The sequence below is a fragment of the Bicyclus anynana genome, chromosome 22, assembly GCF_947172395.1.
Source record: "Bicyclus anynana chromosome 22, ilBicAnyn1.1, whole genome shotgun sequence".
Lineage (NCBI taxonomy): Eukaryota > Metazoa > Arthropoda > Insecta > Lepidoptera > Nymphalidae > Bicyclus > Bicyclus anynana.
This window is the reverse complement of record NC_069104.1, coordinates 6,278,458-6,303,210: the sequence shown is the minus strand read 5'-3', so window position 1 is coordinate 6,303,210 and position 24,753 is coordinate 6,278,458. Positions and strand designations below refer to the sequence as shown.

At 35.8% G+C, this 24,753-nt stretch overlaps 1 protein-coding gene across 1 annotated transcript in view; it reads left to right on the top strand.

Annotated features, from left to right (window-relative positions):
• The window catches only part of LOC112043371 (DE-cadherin), a 334,333-nt gene that overhangs the window by 260,452 nt on the left and 49,128 nt on the right, over window positions 1-24,753 (top strand). The window contains exons 5-13 of the mRNA XM_052888463.1: window positions 205-354; window positions 1,543-1,728; window positions 2,128-2,330; window positions 2,588-2,765; window positions 2,847-3,339; window positions 3,558-3,829; window positions 4,191-4,472; window positions 12,955-13,108; window positions 18,940-19,127. Of these exons, the coding sequence (XP_052744423.1) occupies window positions 205-354; window positions 1,543-1,728; window positions 2,128-2,330; window positions 2,588-2,765; window positions 2,847-3,339; window positions 3,558-3,829; window positions 4,191-4,472; window positions 12,955-13,108; window positions 18,940-19,127 (2,106 nt within the window). The remainder of the gene's footprint in view (window positions 1-204; window positions 355-1,542; window positions 1,729-2,127; window positions 2,331-2,587; window positions 2,766-2,846; window positions 3,340-3,557; window positions 3,830-4,190; window positions 4,473-12,954; window positions 13,109-18,939; window positions 19,128-24,753) is intronic.

The window sequence follows — 24,753 nt, the reverse complement described above, 5'->3', positions numbered from 1 at the left end:
AGTATGATTTAATATAAGCTTTTGTTTAATTAACATAATTTTTCATTGAATTTATTTATTTAATGTACACTAAAATTTCTTTTTAAATTCTTTTCAAGTTGAGTAAAGTAATTTACTACGTATTAGCTTTCGCAATGGATTAATGCAAAGGTAGGCTTAAATTAATATTTCTTAATATTTGTTTATTACATTAAAATTGTGCAGATTTTTGACCACGATGAGCCATCTCGTGAAAAGGAAGCCTATATAACAGTTCGAGCGAGTGACAACGGCCAACCTCAATTAGACGATGCGTGCACAATCAAAATACTTATAGAAGACATCAATGACAATCAGCCAGTCTTCGATAAAGTTGTAAGTAGTCTTAAAAAGCTTGTAATGCAATAAATTCATCACGATAACAAAATTATAGAAAATCATGCGCTCGTTGAAACCGCTCGAGGCACAAATGCATTTATTTACTATCATCATTAAAACTGTAAATGCGCTATTAAAATATCTTAACATAGTGTAAAAGCTATAAATGTTAACTAAACTGCGGATAAAAAACAATAATCTAACAAGCTTTCGGCCTAATAACTATTGCAACGCAATGTTTTCAAAATTTAAATTTTTCTAATTGCATTTGTATCACTTCTAAATTTTAGGTCTCACATTTCTGGAATATTGTTGTTTTCTAATCTATTTTTGTGTTTATTTTCCTCTATTGTAACTAACTTGAAATTCGTCCATTAGCCTCAAACCGTGGCGCAGACTTTATTAACACTTGCCTGTTTTTCGAAGGTCTTCCGTGGAGATGTTTGGAAGGTTTGTTCTTAAGAACAGAGAATTTCACAAAATGAGAGACAGAGTTGCGCACATAAATTTCTAAAATAATTAAAACACTTACATTTTGTACTAATACTAACGATCGAATGTTACCATTGCTTATATTTTAATCATTTTTCTATCATAACCACATTAAGCTATGGTAACAATCGAATTTTCGTACGCATTTGAAAAAAAGTTCTATTTCTCTACTTGCATGTTGCTGCATGTCTGATTTAGGATCGTAAGCCGCCACTCAAGGCGTTATCGGTAATAATTTTGTATGTATCGTGTGTTTTTGATTCACTTTTTTTGCACATTATTAGTCGGTGTGTTTTCTTTAGCTAGGCTGCTCTTTTTCCCCTAAATGCATTTTTTCACACAGCACGATTATAATTATTTTGGAAAAAAACTTTCTCTAAGCTTTAGGCATGCTTCGCGTAGAACATGTCAAAGTGAAATAACCACATATTTAAGCTAACCCTAAGGCTAAATATTTAACGAGGTGAAACACAACTTTCATAACTTCGTAGCATTAAGGAATTCTACCGAATATTATCATAGTCTTTTCGTGAGACATTACCGAATATATTCAATTTAGATTTTTATTTTCTTTTATTTCGACGTTCTCAATAACAGATAATGTATTTCTTATTTGACTCGACGATTCGAATTTATTATTTCTTTCAATTACTTACGTATAGTTCGAAAATTCAAATGTTGACTTTTGTGCAGTCATATTCGGAGTCAGTACCACAAGATTTGCCGAGCGGCCGCGAGGTGATGAGGATATCAGCCACTGACATCGATGACGGGAACAATTCCATCGTACACTACAGCCTTGATTCCAACTCTCCCGATCAGGCATATTTTTACATCGATCCAGACAACGGGGTTATATTTTTAAACAAGACTATTGACGTAAGTTACTATTATATTTTTTTTTATTGCACTTCTTTAAATAATTGATTACACACTAATCACTGTATTAGGTATTATCTTTATGACTTTCAATGTATCATCAAAAACAATATAATCAAAAATAGTGTTTAATTGTATGTAAAACTAGTCTCGTAACTTACGATTATATTAGATTGAGGGAGACCTCTTTTATTCGTGTTATTATAAATAACTGATTCGAACTTTACGAGTTCTCATTAAGTTATTAGTTTAAAACAACGTAAATTAGTAAATATTTTTCAAACTCCTCAACAAATTACAATGTTCTAAGCTACTACCCAAACGGTATTAATTTTAAAGCCAGACATTGCCACCCTGAATTAATAAACTTTGTACTAATATCTTTGTAAATTTATGCAGAAAGTCCCAGGATACAAATTCAAGTTGAGCGCGATAGTAAAAGACATGGGTGATCCGCCGCAACAAAGTTCGATTACTTTAGACATCCAAGTCGTGGAGTCTAACAAGAAAAGCCCGTCTTTTATAGAAGTGCCCCTTCAACCGATAAGATTAAAAGAAAATTACGCAGACTTCACCACACCCATAGCTACCGTAAGGGCGGTGTAAGTATTCAAATTTAATTTAGTCTGAACAAAATTAGATATTATCAAAGTGTACTTAAAAGATTATTAAGGAATACTCCGAGCTTAATGGAATCTTTTGATTTCATTAGGCAGATTAAATTGTTCCAACTTTTCGTGTGTTGCATTATTGAATAGAATAAGCCATAATTTGCTTACTTATTATTTGAGAAGAATTAATTAATTGTTTTTTTACAGTACAAACAATACTTGTTGTAATCATAATCTTAACTTTTTAGATCAAATATACCTGAAGAAAATAAATTACAATTTGAGCTGGTGATGGGTCAGACTGAACAAACAAACAAATGGCACACGTTCGTTTTAGAACCTGAAGCTAATACTGCCTATATCAAGCTTGGAAACCATTTAGATTATGAAAAAATTACAGATTATACATTAACTGTTAGAATACAGGTATTTATAAAACTTTTAATTAAACTAAATTAAACTTGTAATTAAATTAAATTGGAAAATAATAAATTTTTAATATTTTAGAACAATTACAAATTAGCCGCTGAAACGATAATCCAAATAGAAGTTGAAGATGTTAATGATAACATACCAATATTTAGTGAAATAAGGTCCGGTAGTGTTCTAGAAAATGAACCTCCCGGAACGCCTGTAATGCAAGTAAGAGCATTTGATGCTGACGGTACATCAGCAAACAATCAAATAACGTATGAACTAGGAGATGCATCTGATCCCTTCGCTATTGATAGTATTACGGGAAACATAACCACACTCAAAATGTTTGATAGAGAAGAGAGAAGTTTTTATAACATTAAAATCATTGCAACAGACAATTCAGAATCCGCCCTTATTCCTGGAAAACATAATGCAGGCCAGCAAGTGTTCCTTATAGAAATCGCAGATAAAAATGATAATCCGCCACATTTCACACAAGATACGTATGTCGCAGAGTCGATTGCTGAGAACGCAAACATAAACGAGCTAGTTACACAAGTTACTGCTTTGGATATAGATACAGGTAAAATATAAAATTCAATATTAAGACAATAATGTCTAATTATGATGTATTTCTTAATCAGTCTAAAAAGTCTCTAATCAACGTTTTCGATAATGTTTTCTCACGATTCTCAAATCACAAACTTTCTACAACTATGGTATCCTTAAGTTTAAATATGTTAAAATTTTTGATAGTTATATTACTAAATGTTTTCTATATACTGTAAATATTTATTTCAGCATCTGTGGTAACGTACAGTATTGTTGCTGGCAACACTTACGATGCATTCGTCATCAGAAACTTTACTGGTGAAATCCGAGTCAACAACGAGCTAGATTACGAAAACATAACCAGTTACAGTTTAGACGTCAGAGCATTCGATGGATTATATGAAGACTATGCTAAAGTCCTCATCAAGATCGAAAACTTGAACGATAACCCGCCTGTCTTTTTGGCTAACTATACTAAGACGATCGAGGAAGAGAAATTGTATGAAGGGTGCATTGTTAAGGTAATCATTGTGTTTATTTATTTTATCACAGTTATATATTGTGCAAGTCGATATAATTTGCCAAAAAACTATCAATGGCGTTAATTTTATTTTGTGCGGAATTATGTTCCTAATATTGGAATTAAAGTTTAGAGTTACCCTGTATTCGTAAGTTTAATATTACACGGTTTTAATTTCAAGCGCTTTGGTTTGAACTATTTCTAAATACGTAAACGGATAATGAAGATCATCACTGAAACATCACTCGTACACGAACAATATACTTGTAACTCATTCGATGAACACGAATCGGTTGAATTATTATTATAAATTTATTTTTATTATAAATTAAATTGAATATTATAATTGATTTGATTACCAGGTGGAGGCTTACGATCCAGATCTCGACAGAAACGAGCCGCAGAACATTGTCTACTCATTAGTCAAGCACGAACAGAAGGAATTCCTGCAGATCGACAACGATGGCTGCCTTCGTCTCACCAAACCTTTAGACAGGGACCAACCGAGTGGATTTGCAAGATGGCAGATTTTGATCATGGCAGCCGACCACGGGGGCAGACTGGGATCAGATAGCTTGAGATCCACAACTGAGGTCATATTGGAGCTCACGGACATCAACGATAACGCACCTTTTTTGACCAATGTAAGTATTTTAAGGCATCTCTTTTATCATTATCATTATCAGCACTTGAACGTCTACTGTTGGACAAAGGCCTCTTTAAAAGACTTCTAAACAACAAAGTTTGAGCCGTCTGCATACAGCGATATATACTACCTGCAAACCTCTAAATTTTTGGTCTAAATAGTGGGGGATCGACCTACATTAGTATTATGCGCTTTGCGGGGTCATCACCTAGGAACCGAGTACGTCCTTCGACCCCTACCATATGCCCTGCGAATTGCTAATTGACTACTGGGAAAACTATATCAAAGGACGTGAAGTGACAATCATCGATAGGATTTCGAGGGACTGGAATATAAAGAATATGCATAGCCTACATAAAATTTCTACTCGTATAATGAGCAACATTATCAAAAGTGACGTATCAAAAGTGCTTGTATACTGAGCCTACTTGAAATAAATGAATTTTTGATTTTTTTGATAATTTTACGATGCTAATAATTGAGACAGAATACAATATGAAACTTTAGCTAACTTCTCCTAATAACTAAACAGATCATGCTCACTTGTCAAGCTGATCCTTTGAGGAAAAAATGAGCCAGCCCTTCTGCCACCAGTTTAGGCAAAACTAGTCGCGGTGAAGTCAAGGGAAGACTCCAATATGCATTTCGTCAGAGAGGCATACTCGTGCCACTTGCCGGTTTCAGCTTTTTCTGCTGCGGTTCCTGGCTTGATTCTGTCGATTGATAATTGCTAAATTAATTTCTATTGTCGGATTTTTAATATTTATCTGCCAAACAGTCTAAGAAGCGTCGTGATAATTTAGCGAAGTTCTTTTCCGTTAGCGGTCTTTTTCGGTCGTAAGCCTTTTCCGTACTTATCCGCGATGGTGGCCCTTGTAGGTATGGCTTTTTACCTGTAGTGGTTTCTTCTTAATTAATCATCTTAGAGGTAAATTGTTCGGTTGGAGATACAACATACGTAGTCCATTTTTTTATAAATATAAAAATAAATTACTCAACAGTACAATAAAAGTACTTATCATACTTTTTATTGACTCCGCTAAAAATAAAGCAAATGGTGTCTATGTAAAAACGGTATCTATAAAATTTAACTGACAGGAATCAATTACGTTCGTTTTACGATGTAAAACAAACTAATTGGAAAATACGAAACTTTTACGAGAACAATTTTAGGCTGTGTGTCCACCAGAGATGTGTAAGGATGCACAACAATGTGCTCCTATGTAAAACTATTATACTATTATACCTTCTTCAGTGGCAGATCCAGGATTTTGGTTTGGGTGCTTGATCCTGATTAGGGTAGGTTTTAACAATAAAACACAAAAAACAAATAAAGAATTTTACTCTTTTCTTGTACACTACAATAATAATTAAAGCCGTGATAGCCCAGTGGATATGATCTCTGCCTCCGATTCCGGGGGGGTGTGGGTTCGAATCCGGTCCGGGACATGCACCTCCAATTTTTCAGTTGAGTGCATTTGAAGAAATTTAATATCACGTGTCTCAAACGGTGAAGGAAAACATCGTGAGGAAACCTGCATACCTGAGAATTTTCTTAATTCTCTGCGTGTGTGAAGTCTGCCAATCCGCAATCTACCAGCGTGGTGGACTAAGGGCTAATATATAAGGAATAAGGTCATTCTGAGAGGAGACTCGAGCTCAGCAGTGAGCCTAATATGGTTTGATAACGAATAATAATTGCTCTTTTAAAATAGTTTAATTTTTTTATTGTTGCTGATAGTACCTATTCTCACTACAATACTATTTAGACTATAATTTTTCATTGTTTACACCAGTTTCTGGACATTATATTTTATGGACACATATTTCTTCATATCTGGTGGAAGGAAAGCATAATAAATATCCCATAACAGGTCAAGCTCTTTAGATTTTTTATCTAACTGTTACCAATGCTAAATCTCCGGAAGAAGTACATGCAATTTTCTTATATAACCTCTATATGACCCATTCAGCGAGCTTTATAGACCATTTTAATGGAATAGCTGTCGATAAATTGAAATTGAACCACCAGGATGAGCGTTTTTATTGAAACTGTCTGTTTTCTTTCAAAGGATCGAAAACCTTCTGATTTTCTTTGATTTCACATTCTTTAGCAATAACTGCTAAAGTGCATACAGGATGTTATTACAATCTTAATATATAAATGAGAGAGGTCATTCATCTCGAAAACCACTTGACGTACAAAGATAAAATTTGGCAGGGAGGTAGTTTACAGTTAGTAGATTTCCGCTATGAACGGACCAATGTTTGTGTTTCGGCTACATCAGACCAACTCCAGACCTTCATAAAATTGTAGTGATTAAAAATACTTTATGAAAACACTAACAACCGCACTAGCCGTCTCTATGATTTTCGAGAGTTCCCCTCGATTTCTCTAGGATGCCATCATCAGATCCTGACAAAAATAATGGGACCACCCTGGAATCAAACCCTTCAAAACAAAAAAAGAATTTTCAAAATCGGTTTACAAATGACGGAATTATCGCTGGACATACATAAAAGCCGTGATAGTCCAGTGGATATGACCTCTGCTTCCGATTACGGAGGGTGTGGGTTCGAAACAGTTCCGGAGCATGCACCTCCATTTTTTCAGTTGTGTGCATTTTAAGAAATTAAATATCACGTGTCTCAATCGGTGAAGGAAAACATCGTGAGAAAACCTGCATACCAAAAAATTTTCTTAATTCTCTGCGTGTGTGAAGTCTGCCAATTCGCATTGGGCCAGTATGGTGGATTATTGGCCTAGCCCCTCTCATTCTGAGAGGAGAACTGAGCTTAGAAGTGAGCCGAATATGGGTTGATATCGACGATACATAAAAAAGACATACATACAGCCGAACGTAAAACCTATTTGGAAGTCGGTTAAAAATGGTATTCGTTTTGTGTAATAAAGAATTTTCTATCTATAAAAGAATTTCGTCTATTAATGTTGGCTGCATTTCGTTCTCCTTTCACACAATAAATTGAAGACTAAACACGAAAGGTAAGAGAAAGTAAATGCCTGCAATTCTACACCAAGCTCTCAGTATACCATTTCAAATGTTCTCGAATGTCTTGATTAAAAACGATTGTTTCAGAGAACGCTTTTGTTTGGATCTGCAGTGGGTATTATTTTTATTTTTCAACAGCATTTCAGTTTCCATTTCGTTTTATCATCCAAGTATGTTAGGGTGTTGTGTTTCTGTCTATACTGTAGAAGCCGACGCCCCGCGGCTTCACCCGCGTAGTTCCCGTTCTCATGACAATACGTCGATTAAATATAGTCAATGACACTCACAAATAACGTGGCTTTCAATTGGTAAAAGAATTTCCGAAATCGGTTAGAAGATCCAGAGATTACCCCATACAATACCACAAATTTTAACCTCTTTGTAATATTAGTATAAACTAGCTGACTCCCTGCGGCTTTACTCGTATAGTTCCCGTTATCATGAGAATACCTCGATAAAATATAGTCAGTGACACTCACAAATAATGTGGCTTCCTAGCGGTAAAAGAATTTTTAAAATCGGTTGAGAAGATCCAGAGATTACCCCATACAATACCACAAACTTTACCTCTACCCGCGTAGTTCCCCTTCCGGTAGGAATACGGGATTAAAATATATAGCTTGGCGAATTCGTGCGTCCCACTCCCGATGTTGGTGGTGATGGTATAGGCCGGGAGGGGGGTAGCGATGCCCTGCCACGACTTTATACCCGCCCTCTGCTCCGCGCGCTCGACTTTCGACATCAATGAACTTGTCAATCTATAGCTTATGACACTCACAAATAACGTGGCCTTATAAAAAAAAATCGAAATTGGTTTAGAAGATCCAGAAAATACCCGCTACAACACCACAAGCTTTACCTCTTTAATTGATTATGAAATACGGTTAAAACTCACGTGATATTAGGTCGGAGTAAGCCCGACTAGTTTCGAACCCATACGGGGCCCTTAGTCATGAGCTGTTTCTTGCATCGCGGCACGATTCAAACTGAGTGGATTCACTCAGTTTGGATCGAAACTAGTCGGGCATACTCCGACCTAATATCACGTGAGTTTTAGCCGTGTTTCATAATCAATTAATATGAATAACACTCGTTATCAACCCATATTCGGCTCACTGCTGCGCTCGAGTCTCCTCTCAGAATGAGAGGGGTTAGGCCAATAGTCCACCACGCTGGCCCAATGCGGTAAGCAGACATCACACACGCAGAGAATTAAGAAAATTCTCTTTACCTCTTTAATATAGATTTGTCTAGAAGATTCACACAGCAAGATTGTTAGGTAGGTACTGCAGTTTAGAAGGGTACTACCGTAAATTCTCTTAAAGGAACTACAAATTATAAATCTGCCAAATTATATTGAGGTATTATTGTAGGTTTGGTTCCGCAGTATCTAATTGAACCCTCGTCAAAGAGATTTTTGACAGACAAGCAATAGCGGTATTCTACCGCAAGAGAAAATACATTTTGTTAGCTGGTGTTAGTAACAAGATAATGGGATTTTTGGAAAAATGTGACCTTATCTGTTTTATTTATTAACTTAAAGTAAATTTAAGAACGCCCAGCAGTAGCCCAGTAACCTCTGCCTCCGATTTCGGAGTGCGTGGGTTCGAATCCGGCCCGGGGCATGCACCTGCAACTTTTTAGTTTGGTGCATTTTAAGAAATTAAATATCAAGTGTCTCCAACGATGAAGGAAAAACATCGTGAGGAAACCTGCATACCAGAGAATTTTCTAAATTCTCTGCACGTGTGAAGTCTGCCAATCTGCATTGGGCCAGCGTGGTGGACTATTGGCTTAACCCATCTCATTCTGAGAGGAGACTCGAGCTCAACAGTGAGCCGAATATGGGTTGATAATGATGAAGTGAAAAAACGTACGGTTAGACTATTCGACACTTTCCCATATACATTTTTCTAGTTTTCGAAGCGTTTGCGATCGTAGAAAGAGAATCGAAGCGTAAAAAATAACAAAATTAAACAGTATTATAACGTACAATTTTGATTACAAAACAATAACTCTAAATATTTCTTTATACATATGAAATATATGTATGAGTATTTAATTGCTTCGGTAATCCAGTGGTTAGGTTTAGTCGTTTCGTTTCCCCACGTTTTGAGTTCGAATCCTACGTAGGGCTATGAAATATTGCGCATTTTTAAATTAAACAGATGACGTTTTTGTCATATGGAAGGTAGGTACGATGTAGAAACCGATAGGGGTGTGGATTTTCATCCTCCTCCTAACAAGTTAGCCCGCTTCCATCTTAGATTGCATCATCACTTACCATCAGGTGAGAATCAAGGGCTAACTTGTAAAGAATAAAAAAAAAAAGTAGATCAAGTATTTTCAATTCGAAATAATATTACACCATGTTTTATTTACTGCAATAACAGGAACGGCAGCACCTTATAAATAAATCCTCTTACGTCGCTGTCAGAAGCTTAGCACGAGGTGTTTGTTTTCCTCGACAGTGCAAGCAGAACATATATAGTCTATGGTTGAGTCAACAGTTTTTTTCTTTGACACCTTCATTTGAAAAATTAGTATAGACTGAGATCATTTATTTGATACTAGCGGACGCCATGGAATTTAGTTTTACACAAATCCCTCGGGAACCATGGATTTTTCCGGGATAAAAAGTAGCCTATGTGTTAATCCATGCTATAATATATCTCAATACCAAATTTCAGCTAATTCGGTTAAGTAGTCAAGGCGTGAAAGAGTAACAAACATTCATAAGTATGGCAGCATGCAAATTTGGAAGGAGTCAAGGGCCTGTAGATACGTGACACGTCTATTGACTTTCTAGAATCGCAAACGCTTCGAAAATTAAAAAAATGTATGGGATGAAAAATGACGTTTGCTGTCAAAAGGTTACGTGATCAAGTTATCGATCGAATCTGTCATTCCTGGTTTAAATGTTGCACTAAATCATTCATAGAACTTCCTTGTCTTTAGGTGGATAATAATGAGTTGAGGACTTGGTCTTCCATTAAATTAGAATAGAAAAACACAAATTGGTAATCCACACTAATATTTTATACACAAAGTAAGTCTGTCTGTCTGTTACATTTTCACGGCTAAACTACTGCTCCGATATAAATGAAATTTAGTTTATAGATACAAAAGACCTTGTAGCAGAATATACTCTACTTTATATATATCCTGGAAGAATTCATAGATCCCACGGGTTTTCTATACTTGCGAGTGACAGCGAGGTGTTCATTTGAAAATTGAACACCTCGCTGTTATAAGGAAAGCAAGTTAGGAACTGGAATCATTAATTCGATTAATTCTTTTGTGCAGACTAATTCGTCTAAAATACTCGCCTAACTAAAACAATTACGTAAACTGTCACTTCATATCAAAATGAATGTTTATTTTTTTAAAGGTCATATTTAATGCTATTTCCATTGGTTTCCCATTGGAATATAAACAATGTAATGTTACTCAGCATAAAAATATATAAGAGCTAATACACACTGAGCGTGCTTTTTACGCGTACATTGTTTTTGGAGTGATTGATCGAAATAGAGATTTAGAAGTGCGCATCCTACTGTTTATATTATTTAATAATATAAGTTAGAAAGAATCTTAAGGAAGGAAAGTAGGAACCCTTTTATTCAGGAAAAAGGATTAGAAAACCCCTGAGGGATTGTAAAAGAACTTCCACTCGGAACGATAGATAGTCACAAGTGCAAGTTTTAAGCTAGTAAAATTATAATCGTGAATGTTTATGTTTGGACGTTTGTTACGCAAACGCACAGACACGGCTGAACGGATTTTGATGAAACTGGCACACGCTACAACAATGGACACAAATTGATAGATTGTTGTTAGGATTTAAACATGGAACTTATTTTATTATATTGTGTTTTTATTACATGTCATCTTTTAAAACTATTAAGTTGATTTTCATGCGGTTTAAAATTAACATATTAAGTAAAATAAAAAGATAAACTACAAGAAAAGTAGTATGTTAAACGAAAAACACGTAATGGTCACTAGGTCAGTTTCTTTGCCCCACTTGTTTGCGTTCCTTTTTATTAAAAATAATCAATTCCTCTTTTGTTTCCTATTCAGAAATTTATACCTTGAATAGCCTTAAATCAGATCTAAAGTAACGAGAGATAAAAAACTATATTTTTCTTACAAAACGCGTTTTCAAAACACGCTAACAAAACGCCTAATGTGTACTAGCTCTTATTATGGTACTTACCTACTTTTCGAGTAAATTTGTTCCCTACTAAGTTTCCTTTTAGGAAAAATCGCTTGGGATGTACCCAATACCCAATTGTCAATTTTTCATGCAAATATCTACGGGCTCGGTATTTCTCATTTTGTATCTACAATGTTTTCTATGCCCTGATTTCGTTCAGTTCGTTCTTAGAAAAATAACATTCATAAAAATTTTAGATAAGAAAATCTTGTTACAGTTTTACTAGGTATCATACTGGTACAATCTATTTTGCTAAGTTAAGGTGCCATTTTATTTATGCATTAAGTATCATTATCATCATTGCTATCGTTATCGTCATCACCATCATCATCATTATCATCATCATCATCACAATCGACGTCATCATTAGTAGCCGATCGACGTTCAATGGCAGGGCTTTTGTAAGACTGACGGCCTCCGTGGCGCAGTGGTATGCGCGGTGGATTTATAAGACGAAGGTCCTGGGTTCGATTTCCGGCTGGGCCGATTGAGGTGTTCTTAATTGGTCCAGGTCTGACTGGTAGGAGACATCAGCCGTGGCTAGTTACTACTACTACTAGACCACCCTACCGGGAAAAAAGTACCGCCAAGCAGAGACAACCGAAAGTTTATTTTCATCCAACTCCTAAGTTAGCCCGCTTTCTTCTTAAATTGCATCATCAAGTGATAAGAGCAACAGTCATCATCATTATCAACACATATTCAGCTTACTCTGAGCTGAGCTCGAGTCTCCTCTCAGAATAAAGTCCACCAAGCAGGCCCAACGCGGACTGGCTGATTTCATACACGCAGATAAGCAAGATAATTCTCTGGTATGCAGGTTTCCTTACGATGTTTTTCCTTCACCGCTTAAAACACGTGATATTTAATTTCTTAAAATACACACAACTGATAAATTAGAGGTGCATGCCCCGAACCGGATTTAAACCTACACCCTCCAGAATTAGAGGCAGAGGTCATATCCACTGGGCTATCACGGCTTTTTACAGTCTGTTGTATTAATTGATTATCAAACACGGCTAAAACTCACGTAATACAACGTTTGACTATGCCCGACTAGTTTCGAACCCATGCGAGGTCCTTAGTCATGAGCTGATTCTTGTAACGCGGCACGATCCACACTGCGACACGGCAGCGCGAGCGACCGCTCGCAGCGCGCGTTGGGAGATGGGCTGTGGAGTGGTTTAAATTATAAAATAGTCTCAGTTGTGTATTAGTTAACAGTTTATTAATGCAATATTTCTCCACAGACCCAACCAGTGATATGGTATGAGAATGAACCGCCAGGCCAGGTGGTTATACTCACGGCCAAGGACTATGATTCTGATGAAAACGGACCTCCATTCACCTTCGCCCTCAACGAGTCCGTCAGCTTCGATATCCGATCCAAGTTCCACATACAAGGTAATTTTTTGTTTGATTGTGTAAGTGCCGTAGGCTCCTTATGGGACCTCAGCGGCATCACCGGGGGGTTTGGGCGAGCGCAGAAGCATCGCCTGATGGGGCCCGAAGGCAGAAGCAGAGTAGATCGACCGAACGACTCTCTAAGGGCGTCTCCTCTGAGACTCGGATCTCGGCTTAGAGGGCCGTTCGGGAAGGGTGTTCGGCCTGAGACAAGGTAAAGCAATACGTCATTTATCATTTTTAAACCCATATTCGGCTCACTACTGAGCTCGAGTCCCTCTTAAAATGAGAGGGGTAGGCCAAAAAATTCCACCACGCTGCACACAACTGAAAAGTTAGAGGTCCATGCCCTGGATTCGAACCTACACGTCCTCCGGAGTCGGAGGCATAGGTCGTATCCACTGGGCTATCATGGCTCAAGGATACAAGTTAAAACAATTAAATTTTCTCATTATTAAATGACTACTGAACTCCCGTGACTTTGTCTGCAGTTGTTTACGAGTAATAGTTTTTCCTTGAGTTTGATTGTATTGAAACTAGGCTTTGCCTAATCTACCAGTAACGGTTAAGTGATAATTGGTTCAGTAAAATCCGTATCCTACTAATAATAAAATCGCGAAAATTTGTATAGACGTTTGTTACCCTTTAACGCCGCAACTACTGAACCGATTTGGCTAAAACTTAAAATGGAAATAGATTTTACACTGGATTAACACATAGACTACTTTTCATCCCGGAAAAATACATGGTTCCCGCGGGATTTGTGAAAAACTGAATTCCACGCGGACGAAGTCGCGGGCGTCCGCTAGGTTTCCTATAATTCTTTTCCTTCAATTTCAACCCAACGGTACAAAGGAGACAAATCAATTAGCAGTTTTTAAAGGATGTTTGAAAACTCGAAATTAGGAGACTGTTTATTAAATGTTACACATACTGGTACCTTCTTTGAAGGCGATAATTAACGAAAGCTCATTTTTGTTCCTTTATTCGTTGCTTAAATTCGAAAATGTACATTTTCTGTCTTTGTTAGATTATTTCCCAGTTCAATCCACTGTAATGCAATTGAGCATTTCTATCTCTTTTTTTTTTAAATCACAGAAACACAGACCATCAGCTGCTTTGGTTCTCAAGTGAGCTGTAAATAACGGGCTCTGTGTCGAGTTGTTTATATCACCTTCTATCGCCTGAATTTCATTAATTATCTGTATCGATTTTAGGCAGACAGTTATTAATTGAATCTTAACATACGACTATTACATTGTATCTACTAACTTTATCTGCGATAGTGATACCTACTTGTGTATGTCATACACAATAAAATAATGTAAAAGCAATAAATATAATCTTTTTAACATATAAAATAGAACCGAGGTCAAAGACGTATATCAGTTATTCTTAACTGATTTTCGTGAAAATTAAATTTGACTAATCTAGATATTATAGTCTTTCAAACAAATAAAAAAAAATTGGTTAATAAATGACAAAGTTATGATGTAACAGAAATTAAAAACAAAAAAAAAACATACGCGTCGGATTGAAAACCTCCTCCTTTTTTTGAATTCGGTGAAAAAGTATAACATTGTCTGATTCTAAATGCCTGAAGGCAATTTGTAAATTGTTTTAATAAGGATTAAAATAAACATACAATTGCAAAGCGGTATCTGTAGGTACTAATATTATAAAGCTGAAGCGTTTGTTTGTTTGTTTGAAATTCTTTCAGTGTTATATAGCACATTTATCGAGGAAGGCTATAGGCTATATATTATCTCCGTTTTCCTACGGAAACAGGAACCACGCGGGTGAAACCGCGCGGCGTTCGCTAGTAAAGGAATGTAATTGCGTTTATTCATAAGTTAGACAATTAACAAATATAAATATAAATATAGCATAGAGATCTTTTGTACATATTTTTTGCTTAGTATCTAAAACATATTTTTTTTCGACAATCATAAATAAAATTAAAAGATTATGAAAGAAATAACGTCGTCAAGTCACACGTTGTTACCGAAGCTATTACATGTACATAAAATTCGATAAAACACATGACTTATCGCAAAAAAAAAGATAATATTGGAAAAATATGGTAAGACGATATATAAGAATTTATGTATAATCTATGCCTGCCAATAAGCCGTTACACGTAAATCACTGAAAAGACGTTTTTACGATCTCTCCGGAGATGGAAAACAGCGCGGTAGAATCGGCATGTCTATGAAGAAATTTTAAGACGGTTATTTACCCTTCAACCTTGGCATACTTTGCTTAAACAAAGATTCCGGATGCCACAAAGTTGCGGCTTGTATTGACGAATAGGAATTGTCATTGTGTTTGGCATTTTTGTGAGCATATAACAAATATCTGCTAATCATTCTTCAGACCAATGTTTTGTTGGTCCGTATAATTATTAGCAGATATTATAGACTACAAATGAAAGGGGAATGGAAGGTTTTCAATCAGTGCCATCTTTTGTGATATTCTTTGTTGAGAGACACTGTTTTAAAGTTTTTAGTTTCGTGTTAATTAGTAGGAATATTGTTATTTTGCTGAACTGTTATATTATTATCACTTTATAGTGATTTATACGAAATTTCTGAATTGAGTTTTTTTCATTAACTTGTTAGACGGCCTCCGTGGCGCAGTGGTATGCGCGGTGGACTTACAAGACTGAGCTCCTGGGTTCAATTCCCGGCTGGGCCGATAAAGATTGTCTTAATTGGTCCAGGTCTGGCTTTGGCCGTGGCTAGTTACCACCCTACCGGCAAAGACGTACCGCCAAGCGATGTAACGTTCCGGTGCTATGTGTAGAAATGGGTGTGGATTTTCATCCTCCTTCTAACAAGTTAGCCCGCTTAGATTGCATCAGATTACTGTCAGGTGAAATTGTATTCAAGGGCTTAACTAGTAAAGAAAATCATGTCCTCGTGTAATTTCTACGTTGGACAGCTAGGCTGATCGTTTACACAAATAAAGAGCCGTTATTTCTGTCAATTTTAAAGTGATTTACTCAGTTTAACGTCACTTTAGTACTGGGTTTTGTTTGTGGAAGATTTCCATTCAAAAGATCGTTGATGCAATTTAAATAACCGAATTACAAGCTTATTCGAGCACCTCTCGATGTACCCTCAATCTCAACAAGCCGGAATTTTAAGGAGGCTCCGAAATCGAGTTTTCAATCAATTAATGTAGTTAAAATGCAATAAATGGCGCTCCAAGCCGAACACGTAACTTTGTTTTGGAGTGCCAATTCAATTTTAGCCGTTTCCCCATTCAACTTTGCGTGTTGATAATTGTAACTCGTGTCTGAGGAAATTATTTACTACCAAACTGGTACAAACTTTTTCGTTTAAGTGAGCAAGTAGACTTTCTTCGAGTGTTCTGACTCTCAGCAACTTTTAACTCGTGTGTTCATTTCGGTGTTGTAAGCATTAAGACAGCTATTACGGTCGGTATTTACAACTTGTGCGTTCATTACATGTAAATAAAATTTCCAATTTAAAACTAATTGCTAATTTTCCTGTAATTCTTTTTCTTCACCAGGCTACTCGCCTGCTGTACAAAACTAAGAAGATTTTTTACATAGAGGTAGTTTAGATGCCTAGAAACTCTAATCACATTTTTATTTGTGAAAATAATCTCGTAAATATAATATTTTTATAAAACAAAATTGTATTTTTATCACGTCCTTGCAAACGCCAATCATAAACTGTAACGTCAATCGTTACAAGGCATCGGTTTATGATTGGCGCTTGCGGTGACGTGATATAATCGCATCACTGCAAACGCCAATCACGCCGTTATCTCTATGAATGACGTCACTTGCTAATTTGCTGTGTTTCGGCGGCAAACATTTTACGTAGATATTTTTTCATTTATATTAAATTTTTTACTGGTTATTATTGACGGTACAAATAAAATATAGCTTATAATAATTCAGTTTAAACACTGTTTACAAAAGAGGCAAGTAGCCAATTAGCAAAAGATTATAAAGTGTTTTTGAAAACTCGAAATTAGTAGACAGATTATTAGATGTTTACACTCTCCAAAAACGGATATACTCGTACTGGTATATTCTTTAAAGGCGATAATTAACGAAAGCTCATTTTTGTTCCTTTATCCGTTGCTTAATTTCGAAAATGTCCATGTTCTGTCTTTGTTAGATAATTTCCCAGTTCAATCCACTGTATTTGAGCATTTCTATCTCTCTTTTTAAATCACAGAAACACAGACCATCAGCTGCTTTGGTTCTCAAGTGAGCTGTAAATAACGGGCTCTGTGTCGAGTTGTTTATATCACCTTCTATCGCCTGAATGTCATTAATTATCTGTATCGATTTTAGGCTACAGAATATTAATTGGATCTTAACAGACTGTATTACATTCGTAACTTTTAACTCGTGTGTTCATTTCGGTGTTGTAAGCTATTACGGTTGGTATTTACAACTCGTGCGTTCGTTACGTTACATAGAAATTAAATTTCCTCGCCGGTATTTGGTATCGCTACACTAAATTATGTTAAGTCTCTGAATATCTTTACGTATACTGGTTACAAATTTGCTGTGGGTATTAAAATCCCCAACGTGTTCTTGGGATTATTTATCGATTCAATTTATTTAATATACTTAATTAGCGCCCGCGACTTCGTCCGCATGGAATTCAGTTTTTCACAAATCCCGCGGGAACCATGGATTTTTCCGGTATCAATAGCCTGTATGTTATTCCAAAGTAAAATCTATTTCCAGTCCAAACAGCCAAATCGCTTCAGTAGCCGCGGCGTAAATTAGAGGAACAAACATACACACTTACACACAAACTTACGTCTATATAATATTAGTGTATATTAAAAAGTAAGAGACAAATTAAAGTTATTTATTTATACCAAAACGAACAAATCCCAAGCTCAAATTCATAGCTCATGATAAAAGCATCAACTTGCAAAGCATATTCCAGCATTCAACGCAATGCAATCAACTTGGAATGCTAAACAGAAGAGCCATGATAGCCCAGTGGATATAACCTCTGCCTCCGATTCCAGAGGGTGTAGGTTCGAATCCGGCCCAGGGCATGCACCTCCAACTTTTCAGTTATGTGCATTTTAAGAAATTAAATATCACGTGTCTCAAACGATGAAGGCAAAACACCGTGAGGAAACCTACATACCTGAGAACTTTCTTAATTCTTTGCGTGTGTGAAGTCTACCAACCCGCATTGAGCCAGCGTGGTGGACTATTGGCCCAACCCCTCTGAGAGTAGACTCGAGCTCAGCAGTGAGCCAAATATGGCTTGATAATGATGAAACAGAACTCTTTTTGTTAGATCAGACTCTAAGATTGCATTGTATATTGCTTTTAGTATCAGGTAAGAACACAATCAACCTAAGCAAGACGAACTATGTCACAAAGGCAGTGCTATTCCAAATAGGCTCTTAAAGTTGTCTTGTTGTTTTTTTGGCACCGCCTTCAAACCGATCAATTGAAAGGGCATTGGTACGATGTTATTTTTCGCTTTTTATAGTCCTTTAAAATCGGTATTTTTATATATTTCGGTTTTTTTTCTTCATAGTGCTTGTTATGCATTCCCTAGCATAGTGACCGTGAACGCCACAGTATGGGCATTTTCATTCAATTATTTCAGTTATTTTAATTTTAACACAAAACTACTGAACCGATTTTCGTGACTTTCACCAAAAAAAAAATTTTCAAAATTGATTAATAAGTGACTGAATTGGTTAATAAGTGAAGTGTAATAAGTGAAGACATTAAAAAAACATACTTGTCAAATTGAGAACATCCTCCTTTTTTTGAAGTCGGTTAATAACATACATGTTTTTTGCAGGAAACATTTTATCTACCCTCGTATCGTTCGATCGTGAGCAACGCAAGGAGTACAAGATACCAGTAGCCATCACCGATTCAGGCAGCCCTCGTCTGACCGGCGTCTCCATCCTTCACGTGGTCATTGGCGACAGGAACGACAACCCCATGGGACCTGGCCACAGTGACATATTTGTCTACAATTACAAGGTATTTTTCATTTTACCTTACACTAAACACAAGAAAATCTCATAGTCCGGGATCGGTAGAACATTTTTACAACTGATTGCTATCAAGTTTATTTGAGTAGCTTCATCTCGATGAGACGATCAACGTTTTTATTTACGAAAAATCTTGATCCTTATAGCTAACTGAGTTACCAGGAAATTAAAATTTCTGAGCGTCAGAACGAGATAATGTACCACACAATTTGTAGGACATTTTCGTTAATTTCATTGTTCAACAAGTTCATTGTTAACGAAAATCACAATGTCAAACCACTAGTTAGCAATTTTGATCAATATCAATCAATCAATAATAATTGCATAGTGAATACGAAATCACGAGACTTAAAAATCACTAACAATAGTTAATTGGTAATTTTCGTATATATTTGCTCTAAGTTAGAGACTAGGCCAGCTGGCCTATTAACTATTTTTGTCTTTATTATCACCTACTAAAATAATCATCGAATCAATTGACATAATGTCATTTACCTACTGTAAAATCTGCCAGTAAGCACCGGATGTCATTTTTTCATAGATTCTTAATTAAACTAACAACTAGCATAAGTCAAAGATAGTGAATTAACCTGAAGATTGGTTACTTTTATCCATACGTTATTTATTACATTTAACCATACGTTAAAGATAAGATAAGACTTTTTAAGAAGAATATTGTCTGGCGAATATTAGTTATGTATGGTAAAGGCATGGGATGACAAACTTTTAGTAAAACATATTTTCCCTTCAGTAGTTTTTACAATCGAAGGCTGTATTCAAGCTTAATATAATGATGATTGGTAAAACAAATTACTCGTAAAATGTTCACGAAATACCAAAAATAAGCATAAAACAATATGAAATTTCTGTTTTAACTGTACTCAACGTATTGATGTGAAAATAATGGAGGCAAAGGAACACGTAATAAAGTAATGGCCTTATATTACCTGTCATATACCGAAATGCAATGTACGTAAATTTCATTGTACAAAATGGCGTCGTTTGCTATAATATGAATTATTTTCGAGAAACAATTACTGATGAAAACATCATAGACCATCCAGTACAATAATAATGTCGAATAAGTACCCCATAAATATTAGACTCCGTATAATCAAGCGATTTACTTGGCAATTGCCTAGTTTCAGCAAATTCGTGATTTAGGTAATGCTTTGTTCATATGTAAGTTATTTTTGTTCTAAAGTATTTTCTGTGTCGATAATAGGCAAATCTAAGTAATCAAAAATATTATTAACCTTACATTTGTCAATTAAATAGTGGAATTTCACTAGTCAAATGAAACTATTCTAAGGTCGCCATTGACGGTCAATTATTCTCACGATCAATTAAAGTCGTGGGTGCTACAGAAACGTGAGAGAATAATTGACCGTTTGTGGTCACTACTCAAAAAAATAATACAAATTTTAAAAGCGTCTGAGTATTATTTATCTGAATATACATATTATCTGGCAAGTCCTGTTTTAAAATTTTATTTAATTATAACTAAAATGTATTTTTTTTCCTAAAGTCTTACTTCTAATCTTAGCGGTGATGCATAAAGCATGCATGATAAGATACTGTGTAGCATATTTCTATCATCAATGTACTGAAAGAGGTAGGCTGTAATTACTACACATAAATAATATAAAGCCTCCAGCGGTTGGATTCGTCACCGAGGGGTGGTGGTTCAATCCTCACCCCGTTGGTCTATTGTCGTACCCACTCCTTGCACAGTCTTTCCCGACTAGTTGGAGGAGGAGGGGAATGGAATATTGGTCATATTATAAAAAAAATATGGCAAATATTCTTTTTCAAAAAAAAAATTGTAATAATATTAATAATTGTTATTATTATAAAACGTTTTTTTTCCAAAATGCTATCAGACGGAAACGTACTTCAATGAAATGTACAGTTGGAGGTATTACGTAAGTACGAATTGGCAATTTTATGTTATTAGTTTAAATGGTCTAGTGAACTACTTACTGTGTTTGTAATGACTTCTCTACACCACCCGACTTGATAAACGACTACAAAATGTGGTATGATTGCCACCGTCATTTCTCAGCTGTCTACATAATCATGATATCTTACATATTATTTTGTACTAACGGACGCCCGCGTCTTCGTTCGCGTGAAATTCTGGTTTTTATAGACATAAAAGTATTATTTTTGTTTTTACCGCGGGAAGTATAAATTTTTCCGGAATGAAATGATGCCTATGCATCAAAAGTCAATGATCTCTTTATCAAGTTTCATTATATCGGTTCAGCGGTTAAGGCGTAAATAGGTAACATACTTATTTTCGCATTTATATTAATATTAACTATCGATTGTTATTTAACTTTCCTTGACGTTTGTCCCAAAAAACCACCACAGAGGCAAGTGTTCTTAATAAGCACTGATCACGGATAATTAATAATTATTGAAGGCGACTATGTATTTGTCCATAATGTCGGATAGTTGCTCGCGTTTGATTGTATTCATCCATCATGTCGGATGGTGTAGAGGAGCCCTAACTGGGTCCCACTGGTATCGTTTTACATGAATCTCATCATCAACCTTCCCTTCAAACCATTGTAAAAGTGCTTGTAAACTAAGTGCCTTCCGATATTATTGAATTTACTATGTCGGTAACAAATATTGATTTAAAAAGCCATAATAAAAGTTCTATCCTATTATTCTTATCGTAATAGAAAATTGTCTCTCATTTTTTCCAAGAATTTATTCTTTGTGATTGACGAGACCTTTGTATTATTTTCTATGAAAAAATATTCAGTAACAAAGTTAGGTAACATTAAATATGTATCTAGACCGTGAATGTCACTAGAACATTTTGACTAGTATATTTTTCGATTATTATTTTTCATTATATTTTTTTATTTTGTTCTTAACGAAGTACTGGATGGTTTAAAATTCAAAATTTATTTTCAAGTCCCTTTAGTAGTAATCTTTTCTTGTATAGCTTGCTTACAAAATTATTCATTTTTATTTAAGATCGTATGAGCTAAATATATCTAACATCATAGTCATTAACGTTCTTTTACTGTTTACAATGATTTTAATACTATTAGATGTGTTACGTGCGAACGAAATCACCGCAAAAAATATTCCAAACTCAGCTGTTCCACTGAGCGCACACATGTACAATTTTGTGATTGTGAATATAGTTTTTGCACTTCCTGACACACACTACTGGCGGCGAGAGCTGCAAAGATACGAGGTGGCAAAGTTGAAATTCGCAAAGAGCATATCGAAATCTATAAGATTACCAATTTTCAAAACTCCCGAAATATTTTCCTATATCTTTTTTGCACATAGCACATTTGATGCTAAAAAAGCATCGTCGTCGTCGTCATCAACCCATATTCGGCTCACTGCTGAGCTCGAGTCTCCTCTCAGAATGAGAGGGGTAAGGCCAATAGTCCACCACGCTGGCCCAATGCGAATTGGCAGACTTCACACACGCAGAGAATTAAGATAATTCTCTGGTATGCAGGTTTCCTCACGACGTTTTAAAATGCACACAACTGAAAAGTTGAAGGTGCATTCCCCGGACCGGATTCAAACCCACACCCTCCGGAATCGGAGGCAGAGATCATATCCACTGGGCTATCACGGCTGTAAGCATGAAAGGCAAAATTTATGACTCGCATTATAGCAGCGTGGTGGGTCTAAGCTCCAAATCCTCTCTTCTATAAGCTGGCCTGGCTCTAATAAAAACTTTATTCCCCTTTAAAAATTAAAAAAAGGATATTTAAAACTAAAAATTAAAAAAAAACATATTGCTTTAAGCAATCTAACAGGCAATCCCTGATTTTTTTTTTATTCTTTACAAGTTAGCCCTTGACTACAATCTCAACTGATGGTAAGTGATGATGCAGTCTAAGATGGAAACGGGCTAACTTGTTAGGAGGGGGATGAAAATCTACACTCCTTTCGGTTTCTACACGACATCATACCGGAACGCTAAATCGCTTGGCGGTACGTCTTTGCCGGTAGGGTGGTAACTAGCCACGGCCGAAGCCTCCCACCAGCCAGACCTGGATCAATTAAGAAAATCTCAATCTGCCCAGCCGGGGATCGAACCCATTACCTCCGTTTTGTAAATCCACCGCGCATACCACTGCGCCACGGAGGCCGTCAAAACATGACATGACTTGCGGAGAAAGAGCGGTGGTATGCAAATAAGCTGGTCATAAATAGATACTTTAATATGACACGTAAATTTTAAAAATATTTATAGCCAAAGCAAACTGTACCGAAATAAAATTTTCCCCGCAATTCAATTTCGTGTGATTCCATTTTACAGTCCACCATCAAATAAGCGACGAGCTATAATAATAATATCTATTAAGTTAATTAAAAAGCCTTCACGCTCTATTTTGTTTACTATTATTTCTGGTTTGCATGACTTTTGTGAAAATACCGTGCCCATTTTTCGGTTCGTGGTAAAAATAACGTGTAGGTGTCATGTGTTGAGATTAAAGGTGATCGCACATTATGATAAACATCAAATTTCGAATTCAAATGCACTGTATTAGAAGTTAGCGGACGTCCGCGACTTCGTCTGTGTATAAATCAATGTAAACTTTCAACCCCTATTTCATAAATTTTTGAATTTAGGTATATTACGTATTTTTTATGAATTATGAACAAATTTTTAAAACTGTTACTCTAAAAATGAAGGACTTTTCACACAAACTTTCAACTCCTATTTCACCTCCTTCTATTTTTATTTTAGGGTAAAAAGTACCCTATGTTGTGCTCCAAGGTGTTATTTACCATTAAAGCAAAATTCATCTTGATCAGTTTAGCCGTTTAGCCGTGAAAAGATAACAGACAGACAGACAGACTTACTTTCGCATTTATAATATTAGTATGTACACTGTATAGATATAGATGTGAGTTGGTATACTAGAAGTCTTACATCTTGCATGTACACTCGGTGATCGTAGATTTTTAGCGCAAATCGAATAAATATAATCTAAAAAACAATCTATGTTGTACGATTGGATCAATCTTTGAAGATCCGTTTAATAAAAAAAAATATCTAAAGTCATTACGCTGAACTGCGCTATACAATGAAAAGTATTTTGAAAACTAATAATATTTTTCCAAACTGATTATTGTTTTGGAATGTTTACTATAATTGAATGATTTATCACATAAAAGAAAATTTATAAACTAACTAGCGGACCCGCTCAAGCTTCGCTTTGACTTATGATGCACTTCTTCCCTATCCCTACCCTACTCTGCTTCTACCCTACTCCAACCCTACTTCTACATTACCTCAACCCTACCCCTACCCTAGTCATACCCTACTTTTACCCTATCCCTAGGATTTAGGGGTTTGAAAAATAGATGTTGGCCTATTCTCATAGATACCGGATAAGCACAAAAAAATTCATCAAAATCGGTCAAGCCATTATGGCAACGAAGACTGTGACACGAGAATTTTATATATTAGATTTTTAATCTTTTTGCTATATATAGGTATATTTGAAATGAGAAACGTTTGTTAAACACAAGTAATATGCTAGTCGGGAAAACTTTGCTTCGTTTCCAGCTCGCGATTTGAAAATCATTTGTTTATTTTACATTAACATAGAGACCGA